This window comes from Amphibalanus amphitrite, unplaced genomic scaffold (assembly GCF_019059575.1).
Source record: "Amphibalanus amphitrite isolate SeventyFive unplaced genomic scaffold, NRLGWU_Aamphi_draft 000467F_arrow, whole genome shotgun sequence".
Taxonomy (NCBI): domain Eukaryota; kingdom Metazoa; phylum Arthropoda; class Thecostraca; order Balanomorpha; family Balanidae; genus Amphibalanus; species Amphibalanus amphitrite.
Window position 1 is genome coordinate 166,168 of NW_024881961.1, and position 11,333 is coordinate 177,500.

At 55.2% G+C, this 11,333-nt stretch overlaps 2 protein-coding genes across 2 annotated transcripts in view; both read right to left on the reverse strand.

Moving 5' to 3' along the window:
- Positions 1 to 384: 384 nt before the first annotated feature.
- LOC122392070 (microfibril-associated glycoprotein 4-like) lies at positions 385 to 1,588 on the reverse strand. Its single transcript, XM_043386570.1, has one exon. It carries the CDS (start codon positions 1,542 to 1,544, stop codon positions 447 to 449), a length of 1,098 nt encoding a protein of 365 aa, XP_043242505.1. The 5' UTR covers positions 1,545 to 1,588; the 3' UTR covers positions 385 to 446.
- A 685-nt stretch (positions 1,589 to 2,273) lies between these two features.
- Positions 2,274 to 11,333, reverse strand: part of LOC122392044 (protein FAM135A-like) — a 36,727-nt gene continuing 27,667 nt past the window's right edge. Inside the window, exons 18-19 of the mRNA XM_043386531.1 lie at positions 9,158 to 9,385; positions 2,274 to 7,085 (exon numbers count right to left, since the gene is read on the reverse strand). Coding sequence (XP_043242466.1) covers positions 6,880 to 7,085; positions 9,158 to 9,385 — 434 coding nt within the window. The 3' untranslated portion in view covers positions 2,274 to 6,879. The remainder of the gene's footprint in view (positions 7,086 to 9,157; positions 9,386 to 11,333) is intronic.

Genomic DNA, 11,333 nt, shown 5'->3' on the forward strand with positions numbered 1-11,333 from the left:
GTCGCCGCTCCAGACGGCCGCCCGGTCGCCTTATCGACCGCTGCAGGTGGAGCAGGTGCCGTCAGACGGCGCACAGACGGCTCCCGGCGTCCCGGACGGCCGCCGCCGACTGGGCCGGCACCGGCCGGGTCAGTGGGTGACCAGCTGCCGACACAGAGCTGCCACCGTCTGCAGCAGAGGCGGGCAAACTTGGGGCTGCGGACCGGACGAGATATGCGGGAAGTCGTCGGCAACTCGGAGATAGCAGGGGAGCTCTGTCGGGTCCCTCCCCCTAAATTGCTTGCAAGATGGCAGTGCTGTTCACTGTTCAGCATAAGGTCACAAATCACAATCATTATTACAGATAACGTGCCACGAATGTCAAACGTACAAAACATCGTAAAATAAAAGATCGTAATGAAATATATTTGAACTGTTCCGCAAATAAGCAACAAAATCATTATCTATCAGGTCGCATTCAGAGCCTTTCTGGTGGGCCTGATTTTCATGCTGGCCGCCTTCAGCGAGTACTTGTTGCCTCGCCAGAGTTCCCAGTTGATGCCGTCGGCGTGAGTTGTGTGCGGCCCGGCGAGGTACTGGCCGTTCAGGTTCGAGTCGTGGCAGTTGTTGTACCACCAGGCGCCCTTGTAGTCCGCAGCACATCCTCTAAAATTATCTCTATCTTTGGTATGAAAACGAATGCCGTCGTGATGTGCCAGCCCATCGTTGGCATTTCCGGTGTAGTTGACAACATTGAGCCGATATCCGTCCGATTCAGAGGAAATGCGAAAGTTCTGGTAGATAGCATGTCTCCGTTCACCTTCAAAGTCCTCCAAGTCTATACGCAGTTCGTATTGCCGATCTCTGGGTGATGTCATGGTCCACATGTTGTCGAGGCCCCACCAGAATTCTTTATCCAGCTCTCCGAATCCCTCCTTGTAGGCGGCCCAGTCTCGGTAAAAGTCCTCTCTGGGCAGGATGTCAGCCCGGCGCTGGATGACGGTCCACCGTCCGCCGTCCGTCTCCAAGTCGCAGTAGGCGGGCACCTCTCCGGCGGCCCCCAGGCCGGGCTGCAGCAGGTAGATGCCGCTCTGGGAACCGACCGGTAGGTCACTGCAGTCGCGGGGCGGAGCGGGGTCCGAGTGAGCTCGGTTCAGCCGAGCAGCGAGCGTCTCCAGTCGGGCAGAGAGCGTCTCAAGCCGGGCAGAGATCGTCTGCAGCCGACCGCTGTCCTCCCTCCCTCTGCAGAGCTCACTGACGCGGGCCGCCAGCTCGGCGTCCGGGCGACAGCCGTCCAGCCGGTCAGCGAGGCCGCCCAGCTGGGCCGTCAGCCGGCCGTGCAGCTGCTCCAGCCGGCTGTCCAGTCCGGCCAGCACCGCCCGGCCAGCGGCGCCCTCCAGCCGCTCCACGAACGCCCACAGCTGGTCCAGAGTGCCGACCAGCGAGGCCGGCTGCGTGGCGGCCGGGGAGGCAGTCTCCGGGTCACCGCCCTCGCTCAGGACCCCGACACACAGTGCTGTCACCAGGAGGCCCACCAATAGCGGGCGGTTCACTGCGCACCTCATGGCTCACTGGCTCCGGTACCGGTCCGAGCGCAGCCACGAGATCAGTGCTCTGCGCGGCTGCCGCGGCCCACTATATACGCCACAACTCCAAACATTAGCCGGGAAAATCACACTACGTAGTGCAGCTTTGTTATGAGAAGCCGTGGTCTGTTACACATCAGGGCCTCCACCCACAAACACTGTGTGGCAATGGGCCAGTTAATCAAAGCATGTTGAATGCCAAACTTGACACACCGTCCGTCTAAATTTCAATACAATGCCGCTGTTCTTGCTTTTGGCATGAGTACGACCAAGGACAACCAAAAGCTTATATCTCTCTCTCCAAACAAACCACTTTGTGACAAAAAACTCGTTTGTTCTTCCTAATCCTATCTCTACAGTCAACGTGACGTTTCTGATACAGTTAATTTACCTAATTGAGACAGCTAGCCATCTAAAAAGAATGTGCTGCCGACTGAAGCCGACTGGCCAGCGTCTGGGCGCTGGGGTAATGGAGCATTCGGGAGAGGGGGGAGGCTCTAAAGGCGTTCCGGCAGCCTGCTCTAATCGACGCAAACAATATCCTCATACACCACTCAGCAAATTTGGAGATAGTTTTGTCATTGCAACAAAAGCTTGTAACTTTGAGGAGTACAGTTAACCTGAAATCAAGTCGGTCGTGTGACGATCTCTTCCCACCGTTAGTTATAAGAGAGTTATCCCGATCGCTCTCCGGTATAGACAGAGATCTCCAGACTGGCCTGTATTCCGCAGACGTGCGAGGCGCTGGGTCGTGGCGAGACAGCCACGGACCCGAGCGAGACCCAGACATGACAATCAGACGTTCGGTTCACTATTGAGCGCCAACACACCGCACTACCGACGCACGGTAGTACTGACTAACGGAGTACCGATCCGTCGCCGCCGGCACCCGACGGTACTCGGAGGTACCCTGCGGTACTCGGAGGTACTCGGAGGTACTCAGCGCAGACCGCCGGCACCGAGCGGCGGCCGTCTCTCCTCTCCAAACGCTCAGCTCAGCGCAGCGCCGAGCGGTCACCACGGGGACTCATACAGGGAGAACGCTCACCACTCACCACACATGCCCGTACAAAGCTCACGGAACTGGCCTGGTCGCGCGACAACAGCAGCGCTCGCCCGGTAACTAGATGACAGATGGCACACTGTTAATTATGTCCGCTGAGAAACATTTCAAAGTGTCAGTACATTGTCTAAACATTCATTCAACCATGTCACAAATCAACAGAACGACACATCCTAATTCTGTGAACCAAAACGTTCACCATTCTTTTTTCTGAGATCAGACAGACATGCCAGCAGTCGCAGACATTCCCACAACGCGCTCCAGTGTCGGCAGGCCGGACTGGGCGCCCACAGTTTCACCACGCACGCCAAATCCGTCTACAGACGAGCGCACGATCCCACTTTAAAGCTCTACACAACTACCTAAGCCTTAGCATACGCCGGGTGCTTTCAATAGAAAACCACCACTTTGCGGCACACTCAACATGTTTGCACCCGGCCGACCTCGAGGTTCGAGCTGCTTTGTAAAGCTGCGGCGCGGCGGCCGCTGCAGGCCGGCCGAGGGACCGAGCGAGTGAATCGGTCGTGATCACAGACGGGGGACGAAGCGGTGCGGTGCTGGACAGAGTGAGTTGGGCGGCCGGCCGGCGCGGTACGACGCGGTACGGCGTCGTACACCGGCACGGCCGGCCGCTGGAGGGACATTGGCGCCCCGCGCGGTATGGTACACGGCCCGCCCGCCAGAACGTCCTATCGCCGAGTCGCCTGTCAGTCTGTGTGTCCGCCCGTCTGTGTGTCGTCTGGTGTATGTCTGTCTGTCTGCCTGCCTGTTTGCCTGTATGTCTGCAAGTCTGTCAGTGTCTGTATATGTCTGCCCGTGTCTGTCTGTGTATCTTCCCGCGTCTGTATGTCTCTTCGTCTTACCGTGTATGTCTGTGTGTCTATCTATCTTTCCGCGTCTGTCTGTGAGTCAATATGTCGCGGCGCGCGTGCCTCCCAGATGGCCTCAGGCGGCCACCGGAGACAAGTGACGCCGGCACCGCTCACGCAGGCCAATACGACGGCACACGCCAGCGCCGGCGGCGGCACGCGGCGTGGCGCCTCCTACCCTCATTCCAGCGCGCCGCCTCGTAGATCGGTGAGGCTAAGAATGACGGCCGGCACCGCATAGCCGCCGACGGGGCACCTATGGGCGCAAACGTACCCGGGGCCCAGGCTAAACGACTATCGCGCCAATACAAATCAATTGCATATGTGCTATGGGCGGCGGTGGCGGGAGGGAAGAGGGAAGTCGGTCTGAGCGTGCTTGTAGGGTGGATTGGCGTGGGGTGGGGTAGGGAAGGGTAGGTATCTAGGCCGTCTGTGCCACTGGCGGCCTTATGGACACCTGCACGCCTTATTGAGGTAGACACCGGTCAAAGAACTAAGGTGACTGGCGATTGGAGGTCACCAAAGTTGCAGTATTTCATAATGGTTGTACGAAAAAGCACCTGAGAGCGAGAGGGGAGAAGGAGGGAGTGTGCGGAGGAAAAGGAGGGACCCACGCCGAGGTACACCGTCTGAAACCATCGGAAAGAATAACACTGAAACAAACAGCCTCACAGTCTGTAACTGAGTATACGAGCTGCCATTGAGATGAGAGACGCCCGAATAACAGCTGCCACCGGCAATCTGTTCTGGATGGTTCTGCTCCTCGGCCACTGTCGGTTACATTATACCCGGCCCAGCGGCCTGCCTCGGCCCATCTGCGGACAAACAGACACACAGCGCGGCTGTCGGAGACGAACCTGGTGCGCGTCCACCGTATACTGAGGCCCCTCAGAGTATCGCTGTTTTAGTAACGGCTGCAACTCGAGATATCTGAGCTGACAGTCCCGCATTTCTCAGTGAGACTGCCTCCTGCGGACTGTGTCTGTCTCACAGCAGACCGCCTCCTGTCTTAGAACGGATATTGCCTCAGAGCAGGCCGTGTCCTGTCTCAGAGCGGACATTTCCTCAGAGCCGGCTCTGCCTCGGAGCGGGAATGCCGTGCGGGAGCAATGAGGCCGCCGATGGGGGATGACCGCGCGGCGCCGGCGGCGGAAATCGATGTCACGCAGCCACCGGCCGGCCGCCACGGAACGCCGGGGAGCAGCGCCGGCAGACCAGATCAGACCAGACCCGCCAGGCCACGCCACAGAACGCCAGAGAGCGGTACGGGCAGACCAGACCCGCTGGTTACCATCACAGATACTGATCAAAGCGGTGCGTCGAGCTGGCTGGTGGCTTGGCCAATTTGGATTTACTTAAAATGACATCCCAGACTAGCTTAACAGATGTCATGATAAATTCCGACCAAGCGCTAGCACTGTTTTCAAGAATGAACATAGAAATATGTTTACACTGAAAGACGGTTAATTTGAAAGAGCTAGAAAATATCAGCGCAATAAGATTGTATACAACTCAAGACTCGACTGAACTGTAGAGTGCATAGAAATACTTATAAAAATAAGTCATTAGAATAATGAATAACTGACAGACGAAGCTGTGGCTGAAGGGAAGGACTGGTGGGCTGGGAACAGTGGCCGTGGCTCTGGGATGTGGAGAGAGGCAGCAAATGTAGCAAAAAGGACAGTTGTGATGGGCTGTGGCTGGCTCAGCGGCTGTGAAGCCGAAGACAGGAGCAGCGACGGTGGGATGAAAAAGGGGTAATAAGGTGGGGAAGACAGCAATTTGAAGACAGCTGCTGGAAGACAGCAGCTGTGAGACTGAGAACACTGTGTCAGCGGTGACAATTAGACCAGCGGCTTTGGACAAGCTGCGGGACAAGCGATGGTTCATAACAGCTTTCTAAGGTCGAAAGGTTGAACAGCCAGAGAGACCTAACCGAACATTGACCAAAGGCCGCGGTACTACGCATTATGGACTGAGTGTGTGACGCGACACTGACAGAGGAGAGCGTTCTATTCTGAGCGGGACCAAAGGCGGCACTTTGGACTGAACAGGTGCCGTGGAGACACTTTTAAGAGTCTCCTTTTCCAATATGGTGATCGTGGTCATTTATAGTTCATGGCTGCCATAGAGACAGACGGGGAACACTGAACGGGCGGCACCGTGAGCGGTGAATGGAAAATCGAGGAGGAGCGGCGAGAGATTGGCGGTGGGCGGAGTCGGGAGTGGGAGAGGGGGATGGTGGAAGAAAGAGAGAGAACAAGGCAATGGGGAAAGAGGGAAAGACTGACGGGGCAGAATATTGGATAGAGGGACAAAGAGAAAGGTAAAGATCCAGAAATACATAACGAAAGAAAAGGGAGGGAGGGAGGGAGGGAGGGAGGGGGGGGAGGGAAGAGAGGGAGAGAGAGAGAGAGAGAGAGAGAGAGAGAGAGAGAGAGAGAGAGAGAGAGAGAGAGAGAGAGAGAGATCATGCTAGCTGAAAATATCGGCTCGACGTCGAAAAAGCAGCCCGGTGATACCAGCAGTCGATAGTCTCTAAGAGCTCTCTGGCTGATCTGAGACGGCGGGGAGCCGCTAACGGAACATTCAGCTCCAATTTCCGAGGCCCGACCGAAGAAGGAGGGTAGAGGGAGGGAGGGAGGGAGGGAGGGAGGGAGGGAAGAAAGGAGGGAGAAAGGGAGGGAGGGGGAGGGAGGGAGGAAGGGGAAAGACAGCACAGGCTAACCATCTTTTCCGCATCGGGAGTGACGATGGCGAAAACTGGTCAGAGACGTCGATTGACTCTTCAATTGCAATGGGAAAAAATCAACTCGCTGCGGATAAAATAAGCGTTACCGGCTGAAGTAGACAAGATCACAAACTCGTCACCTTAGTAGGTACAATTTCCCCGAGTAATGTCTGCATAAGCTGTTAATCACAAACAATGTCCGTCCTCAGCAGGTGTCAAATACCGGCAGAGGAGCAGCTAAAGCAGTCCGTCTGACGTGCCCGCTGAGACGAAAACTAGCCAGCGAGTGCTGAGCCCGGACGGCAGAGTGGCACCATCAGGCACCCGGGGACGGTGCATCGGCAAGAGGGGGGGGGGGGGGGGGCGGTTATGGAGCAGGTCGGAGGTGCGTTAGGAACAGTGCACGTCAGTCACACTCTGTATCGATATTGCTACCCCGCTGTGTACTAACTACTTGGCCTTTGAGGAACTCAAAACGGGGGAGAAAACCAGACACGAGCACAAGTATAGAATCACACCGCAAGCCCAATCATCTTCCCACGAATGCAAACCCAGCGTCCAAAATCCACCACATCGCCCAGTCAAGTAGTTCTCATCACCTCACCACACTCAGCCTACAGACAACCCTTTCCCCGCCCGCCCCACGCAGCGCTACTTGAAGTACTTGAGACCGGCGACGACCATGAATTTCTCGATGAACAGTTCAGAGTCCAGGGCGGCGATGTGCGCCGCGCGGCCGATCAGTGAGTTGGCGTTATTGGCCAGCGCGTGGTGCACGTCGTACCGCAGCAGTGAGACGTCGGGACGCTCCACGATCGGCTGGATAATGCTCGTCACCATCTCCCGGTAGGCGGCGCCTGCGGACCGGGCACCAGTCAGGTCAGGTCAGGTCACTGGTCAGCGGCGCTGACAGTCAGACTGTCACAGAGAGGGACGGGTTCGGTCACCGGTCGGCACAACGGGCCGTCATAGAAAAGGCTATTCCGATTATTGGTCAGAAGCGTGCAACATAATAGGCCGTGCGTGAAACACGAAACGTGCCTGCATCAACAAATATGCAAACGCTTTAACTTCCTGATTATTCCGTCAAAGCGGATGTATTCATAAATTCGAGTGAGCATACACGGACGCATTCCTGCCCTGGGAATCTTGGCACATGTACTGAATACCAGGGGGCCGAACCTCTTCATAAATCTTACACTCTATGGTGTTGATATAAAGACCCGATGCAGGGGCGAGGCTTAACGACATTTTTATGTATCTTTGCTTAACATCTGGATGTTCAGGTTGATGGCAAATTGCATTATGCCAAATATCCATGAAATGTAAACATTTGTAGAATTCCGCTGGCTATCTTCGGGAAATATTCATCATTTGCGTACACGGCATTTCTCCTACAAACATTGATCGTTTGGAAAAACCAGGCAGGCGTACTTGAGCTACAAAAAGTTTATCGATCACATAGGCCTACTTCACTGCCCAAGCAGACCAATGGAATGCCACAAATGTCGCCCAAGGATAGGAAAACAGTCGTTGGTATTTTCTTGAGCGGAATGAAATGTTTACATCGGTAGGTCGGGCCTGGCATGGTTCTTGATTTGTAGCCATTCGGACCGTGTGAGGTCTATTTAGATACTCTTCATGACTCAAATCAGGCACCTGGGCTGGCCTCCTGCCCGGCTGCCGTAGCTCGCCGTTCAGACGCTGTACGGCTGTTCAGGGACGCGGCCACGACGGTACCCGGGGTCCATCAAACATTGAGCGGCAATGACCGTGATCACCTGCCCGTTTCCCAGCGTAAATGCCGCCGCCGATCTGGCTCCATCGGAGCCAGCCGGCCACCAATCATATACCTAATCACACGACAGTCAAACGGACGGCGCCTTCCCAGAACAGCCGTATCGCTAACGCATTGATAACCGAACCGAAACGACGCGACATTTTCCACAATCAATATTCCATTGTCCTCAAACAGGCTGCCCGCATTTCTGCTGGCACGAACACTTTCTCGAATAGCTCCTGTGCGATGGGGAACTGATGGGAATACGTACATCAAAGGAACCCAGCTACAGGACGGCATCATAGTCACAAAGTTAGCCAGTCAATAGCGGCTCACGCAAGTTGGAAATTGAATTGCACATCCGCCGGGTTTTCAGACGGTCGAGTGAGCCGAGCCAGCCGCTGCTGTGAGCTGTTGCGTCCTGAGCACACCGGCTGGCGGCTCGCACGGCCGACAAAGGCATCGGTCCGCCGGCCGACTGACCGGAGCCGCCGTATTGTACGGCCTCATTAACCCAGGCAATAATGGGCTCCCGCCGGCGGCGGTGGCCGCTCCCCGGAACAGGGTGGGCCGCGCCGCAGTCGATAGCCGGCCGGGCGGACACGGCACACCACTTCCGCCCCGACCTTGGCACAGAACGGGCCCCTCCGACCGGGCCGGCCAGTGGGCATTCAGTCGACCCCCGCTCTATTGAATGGTGCCCCTCCTAGCAGTTCTCAGACGGTATATAATTATATATAGACTTTGCAGCACTTGGCGGACCATTTCTTTATCTAGGTCAGGTTTGATTCACTTGAAGCATAGCCAGCAATCATTTATGCCGATACAATTCTCGAATGAAAATACGATTTCATCAAAACTGTTAAAACCAGCCAGCTCGACAAATCAATAAAATGTAACTGTGCTTATCTCTCACAAACGTAATGAAAAATACGCCCGCACTGTTAAATACACTCGCGTCCTTTGTGTACTAACTAGACACTGACCTTCACTGGGACCCATACGTAGCCCTTCCCTCAGTCCTGACGCTAGGGACATCGAGCGCACCGCCCGCATAGACCACCATATCCCAACAGTCGCCTTCCAACATCCGTACATCCAAAATGTACCCCGCGTGCTCCCAGCCACCCACCCGTGCCCTTCGCTCACCAGTGGCGGTGTGGTCACGGATGGCTGCCTTGCAGAGGTCGATACGAGAGCTGTGGATCGGCACATACTTGTCCTGAGAGCTGCCCGTGAGCAGAACGTGCCGGAACCGGTGCAGCTGGGAGCGCATCGCCAGCCGGTACAGGAACGTCTGCCGCACGTCCACAGCGTCCTTCATCGACAGCTGCAGCAGCGAGCCAGACTTCTTCAGCTTCTGCATGAACCACATGCCTGCCGGGACAGAGCCGCGCGCAGAGTTAGTGACGGGACGAGAGCGCACGTGCAAAGTTTGACAGAACGGAGCCGTACACAGAGTTACAAATGGACATCGATTTAAAAAGAAAATGCTCCAATAAAGCGATCGACAGAACGCCTTCTAATCAGTGACAATAAGGACGATCAATGGTCATAACCTGACTGACGTCAATCAGACAATGGTATTTCCGGAATGTTGCTGGCCCCTCATTAATAATGTCAAATACCAGCGGCATTGCATAATAAACCCCGGCCTCCTCCACATGCAAGCCGTGCATCAACATAATGAACGATGTAGCCGTCCACGGGCTAGCTAGATGTGTTATTCATTTCACGGCGGACAGTCTTGTCACAAGCGCTTCAGCCCGCCGCGACAATGAATGAATCTCGGAAATAGCGTGTCCATTTGGCTATTGCAGCCGTTAAATGCCGGTAAATCACCTGGCATCCGACGAGGACATGCCATTGTATAGCGCGAGCTCTCCATTACAGGGGCCATCAGCTACGCTGCAGACCGAGCGGCCGAGACACAGCGCGGGAGTGAGAGGCCCACGGCGCCCCTTCAGCAGAGTTATAACGGGCTGTTGGTCAGCCGACCGCCACCACTGCCTGCAGTCGACTCTCACTGGCCTAGCCAGGCAGAGTGGCGGCTGTGGCAGTGGCGGCAGCCGGCCCAGCACTCAATGTCCTTACAGACGGCTATATTTGGACAGGTAGGCACAGCGGCAATAATAGCTATGTTAAGTTTCAAACGACCTGCGGTTACCCTACATTTGGTCGTTTTCCATACATACCGCGATAGTAGGCCACGCTTCAATTCGCACTTCCGATACAACACGAAAAGAGCCAGCGACCATATCGTGAAAATTGAGAACGGGGCCAGCCGAAGACAATGAGTGACCGATCAAGTGGTCCGTCTGCAAAACATCCAGACAACCAGGCCTTTACATTAGTCAAACAGCTTAAACAGCCCGACAAAACATAAAGACCGAATGCATCCTCATTTGTCAAACAGCTTAAACAGGCCGGCAAAACATAGCGACCGAATGCATCCACGCAAAATTGTAATACCCGACAGGATCACTGCAATCCCTCATAGGGCTCAACAATAGATACAACCTACCACAATATGGCAGATACATCTATCAAAACCAGTTTTTGAGGCCGTTGAAATGCGAGAAAACTACGTCCAAAATGCATCATAAAAGACAGCACAATTAACTAAAAAAAAAAAAAAATCGTCCAAAAATATTCCATCCCACCGAGGGCGATTGGAATATGCCTGCATTAGAATAGCTGAATGCCTGACACGCGAACAGTTCAGCACAGGCGCCCAAAAATATCAATACCCGAGCTATTGAAGCGGTGAACTCATTGGCCGAGCTGGAGCACCTAGTGAAACGTCCACACGGTCACCGTGCAGCGCTGGTTGCGCTCATCAATCACTGCGTGCGGAGTCGATCGGCCGGCGCGGTTACCGCCGGCCGTCAGTGCCTAGCAGCGGCCGGCTGCAGGGACACGGCGGCGGCCGGCTGCAGCGACTCGGCGGCGGCCGGGCGCCGGTGACCTTCCACCGCCCTGGTGGCCGCCCGCGCCCGCCGACCGCGATCGAAGCCACGCCGAGGCCGCTATAGGACTCGGCCACATCATTATTTATGATTTGATGCACTAGCTTCAATTATCCCTGCTAAACAATGCAGACATTGCTCCTTAATAACTACTTTGGATGCGTTTTTTGAACGGAGGGAATCGCAGGATTGGACAGATGCGACAAAAATTAAACAAATGGCGCAGTTCTGGAGCAAATAGGAAATATTGCGAGAATGTCAAACTAATGACAGATCCCTTGGCATCTTGTAGTAGAGCACAAAAGTAGACACTCCAAAGCGTTCACTCCGCATCTTCGAAGGACCGGAGGGCGACA

Excerpts from the sequence above, each read along its gene's own strand:
- LOC122392070 (XM_043386570.1), bottom strand. The coding sequence starts at position 1,544 with ATGAGGTGCGCAGTGAACCGCCCGCTATTGGTGGGCCTCCTGGTGACA.